This window comes from Dama dama, chromosome 30, assembly GCF_033118175.1.
Source record: "Dama dama isolate Ldn47 chromosome 30, ASM3311817v1, whole genome shotgun sequence".
Classification (NCBI taxonomy): domain Eukaryota; kingdom Metazoa; phylum Chordata; class Mammalia; order Artiodactyla; family Cervidae; genus Dama; species Dama dama.
In genome coordinates this window covers 20,022,040-20,042,109 of record NC_083710.1, presented here as the reverse complement: position 1 = coordinate 20,042,109, position 20,070 = coordinate 20,022,040, and the positions used below count along the sequence as shown (strand labels likewise).

At 35.8% G+C, this 20,070-nt stretch overlaps 1 protein-coding gene across 6 annotated transcripts in view; it reads left to right on the top strand.

Annotated features, from left to right (window-relative positions):
* ZC3H13 (zinc finger CCCH-type containing 13) overlaps positions 1 to 20,070 on the top strand; it is a 98,362-nt gene that overhangs the window by 38,028 nt on the left and 40,264 nt on the right. For 5 of the 6 annotated variants that reach the window (XM_061133479.1, XM_061133482.1, XM_061133481.1 and 2 more), the window contains exons 6-8: positions 2,944 to 3,083; positions 4,079 to 4,239; positions 10,064 to 10,261. In XM_061133479.1, the coding sequence (XP_060989462.1) occupies positions 2,944 to 3,083; positions 4,079 to 4,239; positions 10,064 to 10,261 (499 nt within the window). Of the gene's footprint in view, positions 1 to 2,921; positions 3,084 to 4,078; positions 4,240 to 10,063; positions 10,262 to 20,070 lie in introns of all 6 variants that reach the window. The other variant, XM_061133483.1, reaches the window with a different exon arrangement.

The following is a 20,070-nucleotide window of genomic DNA, read 5'->3' as shown; positions in this document are numbered from 1 at the left end:
CCATGGGGTCTGAAAGAGTCGGACATGACTGAAGCAAACAGCACGTTCTTTATAGAGTCTGAATATGAAATCTCTTAATCAGTATACATATTATAAATATCTTCTCTCACTCTGTGAGTTAGAGTGAACTTCTAAAAGAATAAATTAGTTCATTTCACTCCCCTATTTAAAATTCTCTCATTTCCCATTGCCTATAGGATCCAGTATAGATTGTTATGTACCTATAAAGCTTTTCATCATCCCCACTTGTTTTATGTATTTCCAGCTCCCATTCCCCAAGTCTTTATTTTTTGTTTGGTTCTTAAACTGACCATATTTGTTTACCACAAAGACTAATGCAGTAATATAAAAAGCAAAAGCACCATTGTAGTAGAAGAGAAAATGTATGAACATATTTGGGAAATCTTGGAGGTATGTACATTCTTCTAAAATAAGCATAAAATCCAGAATCCATAAAAGATTTGATTATATAAGGATTTAAAATTTTGTACCTAACTAAACATAGAAGTCATCTATTAAAAATAGATCACTAAAAGAAAATACTTGACATGTGTCGTGTGTAAGCATATAGTAAAAACACTGTATAAACATATAATGAACTTCCACAAATACATAAGAAAAGGAGTTCAGTTGAAAAATGGGCAAAAAATTAAAAAATTGGGTATGTAATGCCTAGTGGAAATAGAAATGGCCAGTAAATGCTCAGCTTTACTATAGGGAAATATCAATGAAAATAAAGAGATAACATTCTTCACCCATCATACTGGAAGAAGTGAAAAATACTAATATTATCAAGTGAAAGTTTACTTTGGTAAATCTGTTTCTGAGTATGAAAGCGAAAGTGTGGTTTCTTAGTCATGTCCGGCTCTTTGTGACCCCATGGACTGTAGCCTGCCGGGCTCCTATGTCCATGGAATTCTCCAGGCAAGAATACTGGATTAGGTTGCCATTCCCTTCTCCAGGGGATCTTCCTGACCCAGGGATCAAACTAAGGTCTCCCACATTGCAGATAGATTCTTTACAGTCTGAGCCACCAGGGAAGCCCCCAAAATTTCTGAGTATAGTTTGGCAATATTATAAAAATATAATATAAATTATATTAATATAAACATTAATATAATCAAATTCTGAGTATATTTAGCAATATACTACTACTTGGCAATAGTATAGTTTGTCAGGAAAAAAAAATATTGTTTGCCAAACAAGTATAGTTTGGCAAATTAAAAATTACACTTACTCCAGCAAATTTAATTTGAGAAATCTGTTCTGAAAAGAAAATACTTGCACTTGTAAACCAAAGTAGGTATCACAATGTTCATTGAAGTCTTGTTTATAACAGCAAAATATTGAAAACAAACTAACTCTCAGAAGGAAAATGGTTAAATAAACTATGATATATTCATATCATGAAATGTGTTGCAGATGTTAAAATGAAGTTGTTTGACCTTGTGTATGACATGGAGAGATCTTTCTGTAGGGCAGTATAGAAGACTATACATTTAAAGCTTTATTTTTATATCTATTATTAATTGCAATAGATTTCTAAAAGTAAAATTGTCATATTAAAGGATATGAATGTTCTTAAGGTTTTTACTCATGGCTGCCAAATTATTGTCCAGGCTGGATGTATTAGTTTACATTGCTACCTCCAGAGAATGAACATGCTTTTTATCTGTACCTTTGCCAGTACCAAATATTACCATTAAGGGGAAAAAATGACTCTTTAATACATGAAAAAGACTTATTTATCTATCATCTGCATTTCTTTTTATGAATTGCCTGTTCATGTCCTTTGACCATTTTTCCTTTTAATTAGTAGGAATTCTTTATATATAAAGAATGTCAGTGATGTCCATATTTTTGTCCTTTAAGCAATCAAGTAGGACTCCTTTATCTTTTTTGTTTTTTAGTTCTTCACTTTATTTACCCCAGGTTAAGAAATGATGATCTTAAGTTCTAAAAGTGTGATTTGAGAAGGCTCTTCAGTTTATACGTGGTCAGTTCCAATGTGGTCAGGGGTTAGGATAGCAGTCAGTGAAATTTCCTCCTCTAGGCCTGTTGACATTAATAACAAAGAGATAACAGTGCCAGCTGGCTCTGAAAACATCTATATGCATTTGTAATGAAATAGTCTGCATATCACTCTTCCTTGTCTTCCCCTCTTTAACCTTCATATTCTTTTCTTTGAAAGGGTAAACAGAAATAGTACATGGTATCAGCTCTATTGAAGAGATGGACAGTTCTAATCGAAGGAACTGCTACAAACCATTTATAGTGAAAGTGTTACAGATCATTCAGGAATGAGCTCATGTATACATTAGTATTAAAATTACTTTTAGTAATGATATTAAAAAGCAAAACTACAGAAACAGTATTGTACATTTAATGTAACCTTAATACTAATGAGTTTTTAAGAAAAGCAGGGAGATAATGAATCACATCATATACAGTATGAAATATTAAAGGTTTCGGTAGCCTTAATACTTAGAATTTGTAGTTGAGTATTTTAATTATATCTTTTAAAAATTCCATCTAACCGAAAAGCCAACCCCCAAACAACCCAAAATGACTTACAGAAAAATCAGGAACCTTAAGACTGGTTTTTCATAAAGAAATTAGCTATATCAATTTTAATTGTTTATAGACACAGCATGCTGCTGTGCTTAGTCATTCAGTTGTGTCTGACTCTTTGTGACCCCATGGACTGTAGCCCACCAGGTTCTTCTGTCCATGGGATTCTCTCGGCAGGAATACTGTAGTGGGTTGCCATGCCCTCCTCCAGGTAGACACAGTATATATTTCCTTTATTTTTTAGAAGTGTGTTACTCTTATTAAAGAATCTACCATTTTAATTAGTATAAAAAATAGTTGAAAAAATTGCTATAATTTTTGGTTTAGATAACTGTAATAGTTTTGAAAAGTAATGGAATTTTTATTTTAAAGATTCTGACAATGGAGATATTAATTATGATTATGTTCATGAGTTGTCCTTGGAAATGAAGCGTCAAAAGATACAGAGGGAATTAATGAAGCTGGAACAAGAAAACATGGAGAAAAGAGAAGAAATTATTATTAAAAAGGAGGTATGCTATTTATTGAAATATGTTAGTAATTAACATCAACATGGATATTGATTGGAGAGCTCATTAACTGCTTGCTACATCTCAAATTGTATTGGGATATTGATACTTCATACGTGTTAATCAATTAATCTTCACATTACTCTATTAGATAAATAGGACATATTTTTATTATTGAACAGATAAAACTGAGTTTCGGTTGCCTGGAGCCACCAACTAATGTGAAATGGGACTCGTATCTATATACACCTGATTTTTAGGCCCATGCTATCTCTATAGAATACTTGTTTCTTTTCTAAAGAGTAGAAAGAGATAAAATATATTTGAATATAATTTGTGATTTTTCTGAGGAGGTTTTGAAATTTCATAATTTTAGTTTGCTCTATTGATACTAATGTTAATAGCTGTGTGGCAGATATAGAAGGGGCTGGAGAACCTGATGCCCCCGGTGCTGAGCAGAGTTCTGTTTTAGACTGTCTGTGATGAGCTTGGACATCCTGCCCCAGCCATGCCAGCTCCGGTCAGCTGTCTCTGCAACCTTGCTGTCGCTTCCCCGTTAACAGTCATAAGCTCCAAATAAGAGCCTACAAACTGCCTATGACTTCCCTGGTGGCTCAGATGGTAAAGAGTCTGCCTGCAGTGCAGGAGACCTGGGTTCAGTCCCTGGGTTCGGAAGATCTTCCTGGAGAAGGAAATGGCAACCCACTCCAGTATTCTTGCCTGGAGAATCCCATGGACAGAGGAGCCTGGTGGGCTACAGTCCACGGGGTCACAAAGAGTCAGACACGACTGAGCAACTTCACCTTTACTTTTGATATTAATGTTGGGGCAGTTAACATATTGGTTAACAGTATAGGTTTAGGAGCCAGGCTGATAGTAATGTGTGGTGGCTGTCATAACACTTAATGTTTTATCTGAAGTTTGTTGTTGTTGCTTTGTTGCCTGATTGTAGCAACCATGTTGGGTATACTTTCTGACTTACTGAATTCTTTTGAAAGGTTTCACCAGAAGTGGTTAGATCAAAGTTGTCTCCATCACCTTCTCTAAGAAAGTCTAGCAAATCTCCAAAGAGAAAATCAAGCCCTAAGTCATCATCTTCAACTAGCAAGAAAGACAGGAAGACAACTGCAGTATCTTCTCCATTGTTGGACCAGCAGAGGTCAGTAGGGTGATAAATAGTGCCAGAATGAAATAGCTTTTTCTGACATGATATTCAAAAGAATTACTTAGTAGATTACAAAAGGATACTTTTAATACATCGAGCATTTAATATAAGCTTTTTTATTTAAAAAAAAAGTATGGAAAGTTTCCACTTAAAAGAAAATTAAAGAGAACGGTGAAACAAAGATCTGTACCATACCTATATATGCTTCAGAACTTTTTTTTCCCCCAAAAAACTAAACAGGTGTATTTCCTGTCCTTCCCCCTTGAATTTGTTGTTTATGATACTAGTGCATGTGTATTTATACTTCCATATTGTATTATCTTACAACATATAATATTTTCATTTATTTAGTCTTAATGTAGATATAGCTTTTCTTCTGCAATTTACTGTTTTACTTGGCTTTTGGCAGTTTTTTACATTTACCTATGTTGATATATATAGCCATAGTTCTTTCATATTAATATTTATATATTTACTTTTTTGTTACTGAACATTTAAGTCATTTCCAGGTTTTAGTTATTACAAATTATGCACAGTGAACAACATTCTTCTTGTCTCCTGGTGTATGAAGCAGTATGAATACATTTTTTAGAATTGTAGTAGCCAGTTGAAAGAATAAGGATAGAAATAAATTACATTGAGGGGTTGAAAATAAGGCAGGAGATAGTTTTCCATAAAATGTCATCTGTACTCTTTAAATTTTAAATTTGATTTCAATTAACGGGCATACACTAATTTATTATTTAAGAACAAGTCTAAACTGAAAACCTTTTCTCAATATTTGACCAGTTGGTAGATGTCTGTATGACCCCATAATGAAATTTATATTTGTTCTCCCTCTAGTTTCTGGAGGCTTTAACCCTGTTCTAGACTTCATTTACTTCTTGCCTAGTTTATTATTAATATAGTTTGTAGGATGATATATATATTTACTTTATCTAGTGTCCATTCCCTCACACATGTAAATGTATTCATTCAGCTGCCATAACTGTTCACTTTACAAATGTTGTAAGAGATACCTTAAAAGAATAATTCCTATTAATTTATTATGTCATTGAAAAACTCAGTAGTTTTCTATTCTATTGAATGAAATTCAGATTTTTTAGAGGGGAATTCATATATTGATCTTCTCAGTCTTGTCTGTATTTTTGTCCAATCTTCCTCCTACACTCATCATCTTTAGTCCTTCAATGTCTAGCTCAAATTCTGTCTTTGCATTAAGATTTCCCATTTCTCCGTACTGAATATAATTTCTGCTCCCTTTGTATATCTGTCAGATTTTATTCATACCTTTTGCATAATACTAACTTCTATTAAATTTAAGCTTCCTGAAGACTGGCATCTTGATGGTTCACTATTCTATATTTCCATAGCACCTACTTTTTAAAGAGCTTTGCCTTATAATAAGGCACTCTGTAAAGTAGGCTTAATTCTCTGCTTTGCTCCTGGAATTGAGTAAAGGGATATGAAAGAAGTCAAACTACAGATTAATTAATTGGTTAGTTAATTAACCAATTATATAAATTCCCCTAATTTCATTTATTTCCCCCCAAAACCCAGCATACCAGAAACACTCCTTTTCATTTTCTTATCCTTGTTATTTATGAAATCTTCAGTATTTAATCTCTTCGTAGAAAGTTTTGATACCTATTTAGTTGAAGGGTTACTTTCATCCTGTTTTTCATGTAGTCTTCTCTAACAGTCTTATTGGTAATTCACTTACCCTTTCAATATTGAGCATGAATTATTGGGGGCTGCCCAGTTGACATTAGTGGTAAAGAACCCACCTGCCAATGCAGGAGACTTAGGAGATGCAGGTTCAATCCCTGGATTGGGAAGATCCCTGGAGGAGGAAATGGCAACCCAGTGTTCTTGCGTAGAGAATCCCATGGACAGAAGAGCCTAGCAGGCTGCAGTCAATGGGGTTGCAAAGAGTCAGACATCACTGAAGCAACTTAGCATGCACACATGAATAATTATATTGATTTAACTATTATATTTCTGTATTATGCGATCCTGAGTTTAAGATGCATCATTAATTTAATAATAGACATAGAAGGACCTGGAAAACAGTACATTGAAGATACAAAGAAAACACTGAATTGGATATAGCACTTATGTAGTCATGCAATTTACATTGCCTAGAGGGTGTCAGATCATCAACTTATAGTTTCATTGTGGATCATACGATAAACTGTTTGAAGACATTCAACAACAAGTAATGATTAGAATTTCAGTTAAAATTCAGTGGAATATTGCAACCAATGCCAGTAAATAAACCGAGGGGGAAATCAGGTAACCTAACTCCTTGGTGTTACTCTGTGGTTATCATGTTGAAGGGACAGAGATAATCACAGACAAATTAAGACTCACACTTCTCCTTGCAAGTTAGCAGTTTTCTGTGACATTTGTTGTGAGAGATGGTCTGATACAAGCTTTATGCTAAGATGTAAGAGTGGCTTAAAATCAGTAAATGTTTTATTGTTTCTGTTCCTGTCTGTTGTTTCTCAGTTTTTATTAAGAAAATTTTTCTTTATATCAGTAATTTCTTTGTACAAAGATGTGTGAAGTGTGTCAAAAGCTATTCAAAAGAATTAAGTTTTGGAGAGAGAGAGAGAGATAGGCTCTAAAAGGTGATAGAAGTAGATAATTGAGCTCTGTGCCACAAATAGGAAGTGAGCTCTGTGCCCCTAAAAGGACGATCATTTGACTTAAAAAAATGTTGAAAGATCTTGCTGACTGCAGAGTGCACAAGACCAATTTTGGCCCATTCTGTTGGAAGGCACTTGCAAACTCTATCTATCTGTGACACAACTGTTTCCCAACTATTGAATACGTATATTTTTGAAGGTATTTGAAGAAATTCTGCACTTTATTGAGTGTAGTGTTATAATCTTGGTTGTTATGATAGCTTACTCCCAGAATGTGAATTTAACACAACCAGAAGTTTATTTCTCACTCAAGTAAGAAATGGTATTTCTGATTAAGAGGTAACTCTCCTATACATGACTTCCCTGGTGGCTCAGACGGTAAAGCGCCTACCTACAATGTGGGAGACCTGGGTTCAGTCCCTGGGTCGGGAAGATCTCCTGGAGAAGGAAACGGCAACCCACTCCAGTATTCTTGCCTGGAAAATCCCATGGACGGTGGAACCTGGTAGGCTATAGTCCATGAGGTCGCAAAGAGTTGGACAATACTGAGCGACTTTCACTTCTCCTATGCATAGATATTGAGTAACTAAGCTCCTTCTGATTGTGGCTTCACTTACCTACATTATTGAGGACCAAAAAATGAAATATGCAAAGAAAAAAAGAGTATTGCACTTATTTAGTTATATAGTTTATAATTACCTGGAATATGAGAGGCTTTTTTATTAATTAGGCCTGGAACTGGTATACATCACTTCCTCTTACGTTCTTTTGGCCAGAACTTGGTCATTTGGGCACATCTAACTTTATAAACGTCTATAGAGTATCATTCAACAGTATGGTCAGGAGAAATTTTAGTGAATACCTAGTTAGTCTCTGTCACAGGCAGTAATGTGAAAATACAGTTTGTGTCAAGAATTCCTCTATCATTTTGAAATGATAATGGTTGAAAATGGTTTTTTAGTAATGTTGATACTATCTGTATCAACTATTGATTAGTGTGTCTGTTTTTTAATTGGAAGACAGTTACTTTACAATGTTTTGGTTTCTGCTATACAACAACTCGAATGAGCTGTAAGTATACATGTCCCCTCCCTCTTCCGCTTCCCTCCCCCACCCCCATTGTGTCTTTTAAATGGGAAAGACATTTATTACTTACCTGTTAAATACATTAAAGGTCTCAGTCATCTCATAAATATGCAGTGAGGTGATGTAGCCCTAAAAATGGTTCTTGGCAGAAGACAAAGATGAAAAGCAGATCTGGTCATATTTTAATAATTTCTGACTTGCTGAATGGTTTACCCTGTCTGTGATAATAAGTAGGGAGAAAGACTAAGGCAAATTTTCTGAATGCCCACTCTGAGTCAGTTGCTTTTTTTATCTGTTTTTAGTCTTACCAGCAATTTTGAAGAAGATACTACCTGTTACTTTTTTATTTAGCTAAGGAATCTTGGACTAGAGAACTCAAGGTCACAGGTAGTAAGTTCTAGGATTTTGGCTTAGGTCATAATTTATAAATATCAATAGGTAGTGAAATAAGTAGCTAGTGAGAACTTTCCAGATACCGGAAAACAAAGGACTCCTTTAAAACTCAGTACCAGACTGAACATTCCATGTTGCAGAAAATAGGAATGAATTGAAACAATTCAGAATTTTAGTATGATTTGAGAGGATACTGCATTGATCTGTTGAGAGCAGTTGATCGTGAAAAAAATTAAAGCAGTCTGTGAACAAGTATATTTTGAAACGAAAATGATTTTTATACTGGAAATAACAGAATAATGAGATTGCCAAATTTAGAATTAAAAGAAAACTTACTGAATTTGAAAACACATTTAAGATACTGGAATGCAAAAGGAGAGATGGGAATAATGAAAGATAATGGAGGAGTGACCTAGGAGATATGCAGTAACTGCATTAAAGCAAACTAGAGAGCCCCAGGTCCTGTGGAGAATTGATGAAATAAGAATAGGAAAAACAATGAGCAAAACACTTAAGGTTTCAGATTGAAACGGCACGCTGAGTACTGGAAGAGGTTAAAAAAGAAAACCTAGATTTATCTTGATGAAATTTTTAATTTCCAAAGAATAATGTTTTATAAGCATACCAGCAGAAAAGCTGAAAAACCTGCATAGGAAAAGTAATTAACTCCCTTTGGACTTTTCATCCAAAACACTAAACGCTGCAAGATATTGTAACAGTATAGAGCTCTGAGGGAAAAAGATATCATTCTGAAATGCTCTAGTATTCAGTCAAACAACTGTCAAGGTATGAAGACAATTTGTAATGTGTAAGGGCTCAGTTATAGCACTTAGTTAGTTCCAGATAGATTAAAACCATGAAAGACAAAATTCTAAAATTTAAAGGATCATCTCTGTAGTCTAAGAGTTGGAAAAACATTTAAATGAATGTTTAATATATAAAACAAAGATTTAAATAAATATTTACTAACAATGCTTAGGGTTTCATTTATACTTGATGTAATTGTTCTTTATAATGCTGAAAACATGGAAGCCACCTGAAAACCTTATCAATGTGAAATTGTTTATAAAGAAGTTATAGAGCATATCTATTAGGGGAATTCTGTACAGTCCATAAGAATAATTATAAGAATCCACTTTTTGTTATAGAAATATACCAATACTGTATGTAGTACAAACAGTTTTTAAAAAGCATTGCTTTATGACTGTGCATATGGGGGTAGGCAGGGAAGAAAAAAGGAAAAGAGACATGGAAAAAGTCTGGATGTTTATCCATGGTGTTACTATCGGCTGTCCTTGGGTAATGGAATTGTAGTTGATTTTTACTTTCCTATCTACTTTTTTATAATAAGCTTAAAATTTTTTCAGTTCTTTTTTTTTATGACATTTTCTTTCCTAAATCTCTTCCTATTCCACCTCTATCTTTTCTCAGAAATCTACCTTTTAAAATTATATAGTAAGCACTGTTAATGAAATAGGTAGCAAGTAAATCTTTGCTCATTTCTCTGTTTTTTTTTTGTTGTTGTTGTTGGGGGGGGATATTGATTACTAGTATATAAAATAGTAAATGGCAAGTTATTGAAGGGAATGCTAACCATTCTTTAATTGCGCTTTGTTAAAATGAAAAAAAAATACTTACTTCACCTTCTAAAAGTCTTTAGACTTCTGACAGCTTTGTGTTAACTTTAGGAATTCAAAAAGCAACCAAACTAAGAAGAAAGGACCGCGAACTCCTAGCCCACCCCCTCCTATACAGGAAGACATTGCTCTGGGGAAAAAATACAAAGAAAAGTATAAAGTGAAAGACAGGATAGAGGAAAAGCCAAGAGATGGAAAGGACAGAGGACGAGATTTTGAAAGACAAAGAGAAAAAAGAGACAAGCCAAGGTAAGTAGGATTTTTAATAATCTTACTTTCTTAAAATCCGTAATACTATTCAGAAGCTTTTAGGCATTACTATCCTGGATTTTTTAGTGTTTTTTAAACTCTACCAAATAATTACCATATTGAAGTATGACTACTTCAGTAAATGTTAATAACATAACAAATCATTATTATCTAAGAAACATAAAATTTCTAATTTTACCCACTTTTAAATGTTCAGTTCAGTATTGTTTTATATATGCATGTGTGTGTATATATATATATATATTTTTTTTTTTTTTTTCCCCCCACAGTGTCATGAAACAGATTTCCAAAACTTTTATCTTGCAAATCTGAAACTCTGTACTCCTAAAACAACCTATCCCCCACTCCCCAGTAACCACTATTCTGTCTGTTTCTATGAATTTGACTCCTTTAGATAACTCATATAAATGGAATCACTTTGTCTCTTTGTGACTGGCTTATTTTACTTAGCACTAGGTCTTCAAGGTTTACCCATGCTATGCACATAACAGCTTTCCTTTTTAAGGGTGAATAATATTCCATCATCTATATGCCATATTTTGTTTATCCACTCATTTGTCAGTGAACATACAGGCTGCTTCCACCTCTTGGCTATTGTAAATAGTGCTGTTATGAATATGGGTGTGTGAACATCTCTTTAAGACCCTTCTTTCAGTTCTTTCGGACATAAACTCAGAAATGGGATTGCCAGATCATATGTGGTTTCATTTCATTTTTAAGTTTTGGAGAAACTTTGATACTGTTTCTCATACCAGCTGCACCACTTTGCAGTCCCATTAAGAGGGTTACAAGAGTTTGAGTTTCTCCACATTCTCATCAACACTTACTGTTTTCTGTGTTCTGATAGCAGTCATCCTGACTGGTGTGAGGTGATACTGTGATTTTGATTTGTATTTTGCTAATAACTGGTGATATGGAGCATCTTTTCATTGGTTTCCGGCCACTTGTATGTCATCTTTGGAGTGATGTCTGTTGTAAAGTCCTTTATGCATTTTTAAATTGAGTTGATTTGATTTTCTTGTTGAATTATAGAAATCCGTTATATATTCTGGATGTTAACTCCTTATCATGATTTACATGATATTTTACATGTAAAAATACATGATTTACAGGTATTTTCTCCCTTTTCATAGGTGGCCTATTCATTCTCTTGATGGTGTTTTTTTGATGCACAGAAGTTGTTAAAGTATGATGTGTCCTATTTGTTGATTTTGGTTTTGTTGCCTGTGCTTTTGGTATCAGAGCTAAGACATCATTGCCAACTCCAGTGTCATGAACACTTTCCTCTCTGTTTTCTTGTTGGAGTTTTATAGTTTTAGACCTTACATCTAAATCTTCAATACCTTTTAAGTTAATTTTTTGTATATGGTGTAAGATAATGTTCTCACTTCATTTTTTCTGTGTAGAAAACCACACGTCCCAGCATTGTTTTTTGAAGGAATTTTTCCTTCCCTCATTTAGTATTTTTGGCGCCCTTGAAGATCATTTGACCATATATATGGAACTCATATATGGAACATGTGTATCTAACTCATTTAGGTGAATTTTTTTTTTTTCCTGTCCCCACTTGTGACTTGAAAGAACCAGAATGATTCTGTCAGCTCTTGCTAGGATCTAGCAACATTATGTCTTAGTGGAGCAATAAGAATTGGTTAACTGGAACATCCATAATTCTTGAATATACTTTCCTAAAATATACTCTTTATCTTACTCAATCTGATAGGTTTGTTTTTGAAAATGACATGTAAATCGGTTATAAACCATGTTAAATGTTCTTGCTGAAGTCTTTATTCTTCTCTAATGGTTCTTAGTGATCTTATTTTGTTATTTTGACCCAGAAATCTGTGAGAGGTGATTCTTATGTCCCTGGGGTAGGTTGCTGTTAAAATGGTTAAGACACTTTGTATTATGAGGAATTGAAGAATCAAAGGTTGATTCTTCGTTTTCCATTTTTTTCTCCCTGATCGTCTCTATCAGAAGTAATAAGGTATGCCTAGGAGTCACCTGTTGCTCTCTGAACTTGAAAACTCTGAACTTGGTTTATTTCTTCTGTGTAAGGAAACTAAGCCGCAGATCACTGAAGGACTGCACGGGTGCCCTCTTGGCACTGGAGTCCTAAAGCCTGAAACCCCTAAAGGGGTCCAGTTTGACTTTGATGTTTGACAAGGTTGAAGGGGGCCACTTTAAGTTAGGAGAAGTTGATTTGATTTGCAGGTTTTTATTTTTAAGGCAGATTTGTTAACTTATCTCCATTCAGTTCAGCTCAGTTGTGTCCAAATCTTTGTGAACCCATGAACTGTAGCATGTCAGGCTTCCCTGTCCATCACCAACTCCCGAAGCTTGCTCAAACTCATGTCCATCCAGTTGGTGATGCCTTCTAACCATCTCATCCTCTGTCATCCCCTTCTCCTCCTGCATTCAATCTTTCCCAGCATCAGGGTCTTTTCCAATAAGTCAGTTCTTTACATTGGGTGGCCAACTCCAAACATTGGAGTTTCAGCTTCAGCATTAGTCCTTTCAATGAATATTCAGTACTGATTTCCTTTAGGATCTTCTGCTTGGATCTCCTTGCAGTTCAAGGGACCCTGAAGAGTCTTCTCCAACACCACAGTTCAAAAGCATCAATTCTCCAGTGCTCAGCTTTCTTTATAGTCCAACTCTAACATCCAGACATGACTACTGGAAAAACCGTAGCTTTGACTAGATAGACCTTTGTCAGCAAAGTAATGTCTGCTTTGTAATGTGCTGTCTAGGTTGGCCATAGCTTTTCTTCCAAGGAACAAGCATCTTTTAATTTCATGGCTGCAGTCACCACCATCTGATTTTGGAGCCCCAAAAAATACCAAAAAATACATTGTTTGCCATGAAGTGATGGAACTGGATGCCATGACCTTAATTTTCTGAATATTGAGTTTTAAGCCAACTTTTCACTCTCCTCTTTCACTTTCATAAGGAATTTATTAATTCTAAAGCCAAACCGTGTATTTAAGAATCTTTGTCATTGCTTTCAGATTCTGGGATATATGGTGAAAGGTTAGTATCTAAATTCCTTTTGGAGAAAATTGTACTTCAAAATTAATTTCGTTGTTATAATGGGCTTATTGGGAGTTTTTTGGCTGTCAGAGTGTGCTGGGCTTAAGTGAAAGTATGCTGATACATTTATTCATTCAGTTGTTACTGACTTCCTAGTGTGTGTGCGGGGCGGGGTGGGGCGGGGGGCACTGTTTTAAAGGATATTGATGCAGCAGGGAGCTAAAATGTTGGCCAAAGCTTTGTTACTACAGGTGGAAGTAATATAGTAATCATGTGTGTGTAAAGTAACATCTTTGCACATGTAGGTTTTTTGTTTTTTGTTTTCCTTTCAAGTGAAGAAGACTTACTAGGCCTATTGGATTTAGGGGATCGCTTACATTTCTTAAAGGGTGGTCCAGATGTATGTGCGCACTCGTGAGACAGATGATGCCACAAAGCCACATGATTTTATGCCTTTTAAGTCCTTCTCCCTGTCTTCTGTGTCTCAGTTAGTTCTTTAGCTTTCTATATCAAGGGCGACCAACCTGGATTTTAGGGTCTGATTTGTGAGTTAGAATTTGCCTGTGTGTGTTTTGGTGAGGGGGGGTATGTCCATAGCCTTCAAAAAGTTTTTTTAGAATTAACGAATCATTCTTTAGGCCTTTGCCACTAATCTGGCATCGAGAATTCAAGTGCTTTCCTCTGAAACCTTCATTTTCCATGTCAATCTTGTTAAGAATATACTCTGTTCCCAGAATATTTTGTTAATTTGAGTCACACTAAATTCTGTCGTGTAGTTGTTTTTGAAGCAAATAATGTCCAGGCCACTGTTCTGTATCAGTGTCATCCAATTTGACTGGTAGACTTTATTCAACAGAGATTTATTTATGCAACATTGATCAAAAACTGAATACCACTTGTTTATCCGAGGGGAATAAAAAAGCCTTATGAATTTATTATTCTGCTTTTAGAGAATATAGCAATTTCCCATAGTATTTTTTAAAATAAACTTTTTGTGACCTGTTCTATACAGAAAGCAAAATCTTGATTACTTGGAACCTAACTAAGTCATTTTTATTCTATAATTTGTTTTAGAAGAGGTGTAGCTCACAGGAAAATTAAGTTTGAGTTAGATATTTAACCAGGAAATCACTTGTTAAGGGAATATTTTGTAACATTATTTCTAACCTACTGTATCCAGATAATCCTTAACTGGATATTTTCAGTGGACTTGTAATATCATCTTTATCAATGAAAATATTCTATATACTTTGCTAAATCTCAAATGTGAGGCAGTACATTAGTGTAGTTTAAGAACAAGGGATTAAGCAAACACAAAAACTTTTTGGATAGTACTTAACCAGAAAAGTTAGCTAACTATTGCATATAGTTTATTCTGCTGGTTAAATATAGTTTTATGATGGTTAATATGCTTTAATCAGAATACTAGGTTGCAGAATTTTTTGGTTTAATAAGATAATATTAAGAGCATAGTAATTATGTTTTTTTAAAAATCACTTTATTTTAATTACCTGAATATGTCTTGATAGGAATATAAATACCTGCATGAGTCTTACCCATATATTTTAAAGATAGGTGTGATCATTCAGAACTTGTTGACTGACATCACCTTAGTAGAATAAACAGCTTACCACCAAATTGATGGTCTTATTTTTGTTCAGTGATTGTGCGTATCTGAATAATTAAAAACAGAATGGTTCAGACCTTTGACAAAGACTGTTACATATTGGATTAAATCTTTGATTTATTCAGTATCTACCATTCATAGTGTGAACTGGTGAATCTTATTCTGTGGCCATTAAGGACAGGTCAGGGAGGAATCCATGGGTGCACTCAATAAGCATTTCTATAGACTAAGCTGATAGGTTTCTTGAGTAAGTATATACTAATGTTACTCAGTTATATAGAGAGGATGAAAAAATGTTACAGTAACATTGTTATGGAGCATTTCACACACATAAAAGTAGACAGTAGTATAATGATCCTCATATCCATAGTTTCATTTGTACCCCTGTCTACTTACCCACTCCAGTGCTATTTTGAAGCAAACCCCAGACATCTTCCTGGAGAAGGAAATGGCAACCCACTCCAGTATTCTTGCCTGGAGAATCCCATGAACAGAGGAGTCTGGCAGGCTACAGTCCACGGGGTCACAAGAGTCAGACATGAATTAATGACTAAACCGAACCAACAGACATCTTCAGTTCAGTTTAGTCGCTCAGTCATGTCCGACTCTTTGTGACCCCATGGACGGCAGCACGCCAGGCCTCCCTATCCATCACCAACTCCTGGAGCTTGCTCAAAGTCATGTCCATTGAGTCAGTGATGCCATCCAACCATCTCATCCTCTGTCGTTCCCTTCTTCTCCTACCTTCAATCTTTCCCAGCATCAGGGTCTTCTCCAGTGAGTCAGTTCTTTGCATCAGGTGGCCAAAGTACTGGAGCTTCAGCTTCAGCATCAGCCCTTCCAATAAGTATTCAGAGTTGATTTCCTCTAGGATTGACTGGTTTGATCTCCTTGCAGTCCAAGGGACTCGCAAGAGTCTTCTCCAACACCACAGTTCAAAAGCATCAATTCTTTGGTGCTCAGCTTTCTTTATAGTCCAACTCTCACAACCATACATGACTACTGGAAAAACCATAGCTTTGTCTAGATAGACCTTTGTTGGCAAAATAATGTCTCTGCTTTTTAATATGCTGTCTAGGTTGGTCAGAACTTTTCTTCCAAGGAGCATGTGTCTTTTGATTTCATGGCTGCAGTCACCATCTGCAGTGATTTTGGAGCCCAAGAAAATAAAGTCTGTCACTGTTTCCATTGTTTCCCCATCTATCTGCCATGAAGTGATGGGACCAGATGCCATGATCTTTAGTTTTCAGAATATTGTGTTTTAAGCCAACTTTTTCACTCTCCTCTTTCACTTTCATCAAGAGGCTTTTTAGTTCCTCTTCACTTTCTGCCGTAAGGGTGGTGTCATCTGCATATCTGAGGTTATTGATATTTCTCCTGGCAATCTTGATTCCAGCTTGTGCTTTGTCCAGCCCAGTACTTACATGTACTCTGCATATAAGTTAAATAAGCAGGGTGACAATATACAGCCTTGACGTACTCCTTTTCCAATTTGGAACCAGTCTGTTGTTCCATGTCCAGTTCTAACTGTTGCTTTCTGACCTGCATACAGATTTCTCAAGAGGCAGGTCAGGTGGTCTGGTAGTCCCATCTCTTTGAGAATTTTCCAGAGTTTGTTGTGGTCCACACAGTCAAAGGCTTTGGCATAGTCAATAAAGCAGCAGTAGATGGTTTTCCTGGAACTCTCCTGCTTTTTCGATGATCCAGACATCTTACTTTATTTTATTTGCATATATTTTAGTGTATATCTCCAAAAGAGAAAGATACTTAAAAATTTACAGTCACTGTACACACACACACGCAATCACCAGAAATATAACTGAATCACTTTGCTGTACACCAGAAACTCACACAATATTGTAAATCAGCCATACTCAAAAAAAAAAAAAAAAAAGCCAGTATCACCTCTAAAAGGAAAAAAGGAATGTAATATAATTTTAAAATTCAGACTTTAAAACCATTGGTAAATTTGTAATATCTTTTATAATATCTTCCCAATTAGTGGACTTTAGCAGAAATAACATCATGAAGGATATGCAGACCTTTTAATAGTAATATGGAACCTTTGTATTCAGGTTGGGAACTGGTTGTCTGAGGTATTGTCTTTTTTTCTGCAGTTAATTGAGCCTTGTCTGTAGACGTAAAAAGTATTTTTAGGTGAATAATAATTTAGGCTAGGGATATAAAATTAAGACACTTAAATAAATATAGCCAAACATAGTTATATGCTAAATTCATAATTGTTGTTTAGTCACTAAGTTGTAGCTGACTCTTGTAATTCCATGGACTGTTGCCTGCCGGGCTCTTGTGTCCATGGGATTTTTAGCCAAGAACACTGGAGTGAGTTGCCATTTCCTTCTTCAGGGGATCTTCCCGACCCAGAGTTTGGACCTGTATCTTCTGTGTCTCGTGCATTGGCAGGCAGATTGTTTACAACTGCACCACTGGGCCCCTATTCATGGTAGCCTTGTGTTAAAATGAAATTATTTTATAAATATCAAAATAACTGCATTGGGGGGCAAAATCTTTTATATTTAGTCCAGTTGATCAAGACTTGGGCTCTCTTTTATAGACGTGATATTGAGAAAATTTGTTGAACCAAAGGAGAAGCTTGTATTTTGCAGCCAAAATCTAGAGTGGTATTTATGTTTCTAAAAATTGTGCTGTCAACCCTTTATCTATCATGTTTAGAGACTAAAAAAGTTTTTCAGGGAGGTTTTCAGGAGCGGTAAGTAGTTGCAAATTTTAGCCCTATTTAATAATTGGTCCAATCATAAATGCATAAAATAGCATATAGAGGCCAAAACTTCATTCCACTAAATATGTGGGACTGTGTTGTATGTAGTAAGATAAATGAAATAATAGATAAGCAGCCACACTACCGAGATCTATTGCTGGCTGTGGTTCAGTGCTGTCTGGTGGTAATTTTTTTTTTTTACTGACAGTTAAGTGACCTGTCATTGGATAGAACTTCCAAGACAGTGTCAGGGATTTCAAGAATCTCCCTAATTTGACATACAGTTCGTTGGTCTGAGCTGAAAACATTGTGGGTCTGAGAAGTTGCTCTAGGGACTTGAAAACCGTTCTTTACCTCTCGCACACCCCGCCCCCGGCTGGAGTGCCTGTTGTTTCTTGGCAGGGGCTGATCCTGTATCTCTTCACCACCCCATCCTATTTCAGGAGAAAGGGATAATTTTAACTTGATGCACCAAGTAGAAGATAGGAGCCAGTTGTCTTAAATTTGTGTTATGCTGGTGTGCATTGTTTCTGGGCTTTATTGCATTTTAACTACCAGCTCTCTTACTCTTCAATTCAGTTTAGTTGCTCAGATGTATCTGACTCTTTGCGACCCCGTGGACTGCAGAATCCCATGTCTCCCTGTCCATCACCAACTCCTAGAGGTTACCCAAACTCACGTCTATTGAGTCGGTGATGCCATCCAGCCATCTCATCCTCTGTCGTCCCCTTCTCCGCCTGCCCTCAGTCTTTCCCAGCATCAGGGTCTTTTCAAAAGAGTCAGCTCTTCACATCAGGTGATTGTGTTTCAGCTTCAGCATCATTCCTTCCAGTGAACACTCAGGACTGATCTCCTTTAGGATGGACTGGTTGGATCTCCTTGGAGTCCAAGAGCTTGGAAACAATCTCTTCATGTGCCAGGGATGCTGGATATTGGTTTCTTCTGACTTGATCACAGTGATGGGTACAATTTTTAGTTCACTCTAGTCATGTAAGTCTCTTGAACCAAATTCTGAAAAATCCCTTTATTTAAATGGCACACAATTCTGGGCTTGAATATGGTTGAAGGATGTGCTGAAAATAAGTCTTAACATTCTTCTTTATTTTTTAATTGAGGTTTTTGAAATAATTTGTTTCTACATAAATATAAAAATGAAATTGAACCACAGTTATTAGTACTTGGACAGAGGAGCCTGTCAGGCCGTAGTCCATGGGGTTGCAAAGAGTCAGATGCAACTGAGCATCTAAGCACATACTCTACAAAAATGTTGAATCACTATGTTGTACACCTGAAACTTAAAAAAGGCTCCTCTGTCCATGGAATTTTCCAGGCAAGAATACTGGAGTGGCTTGCCATTTCCTTCTCCAGGGCATTTTCCCAGCCCAGAGATGGAACCGAGGTCTTCTCCCACATTGCAGGCAGATTCTTTACCATCTGAGTCACCAGGGAAGCCCCTATTTATATGGAGTCCATTTAGAGCTATTATAAAATATTGGCTATATTCCCTGTGCTGTACAATAAATCCTTGTAGCTTATTTTATACCTAGTAGTGACTTACTTTTTAAAATAAGTTTCTTACGTAAACAATAAAGCCTAAATATTTCTGTGTGTGAAATGTGTACCATTTTGTGTTCTATTTTACCCCTGAAAGGAGAGTTGATTTTGATAGTGTCCATAGTTCATTTAGTGTTTTTTAAGTGTGCTTTTTGCATGATGATTTTAAAGGTTAGATTATGAATTTTAGCTACGATAGCTTACAGTGAACAATGTCAGATTTGTGATCTCCGAAGAAGATTTAGTTTGGAGACCAGGGACCAGGCTTGATCACTCAAGAGCTTTTGTGTAGCAGTTTTATTAAAGTGAAAAAGGGACAGAGAAAGCTTCCGACACAGACATCAGAGGGGGATGCACAGTGCCCTCCTGCTAGTCTTAGCAAAGGGAGCTGTATACTTTTGTAATTGGTTGTTACAGTAAATCAAAAGAATGTCTCAAGGTTGTAAAGGCCTTACCAGACCCACTCCCATAATATACATTTTAAGATAACAGGATTAGAACTAACAATAGAAAGATTTTACAAGACCCATTCCCACAATGTACATTTTAAGATGACAGGATTAGTCAGAAGGTTCTCAAGAAGGAAAAACATGCCCTCAAGCATGTTACATTCAGTTCTGTTCAGTCGCTCAGTCCTACTGTCTGACTCTTTGCAATTCCATGGACTGCAGCACACCAGGCTTCCCTGTCCATTACCAATTCCTGACCTTGCTCGAACTCTTGTCCATCGAATCGGTGATACATTGTTGTTGTATAATCCTTAGTACAGAGTTTAAGCTGAGTTGTTTTGTGTGTAATCATCAGTTCTGGGCTTAAAGAAAAAAATGTGTCCTTTTC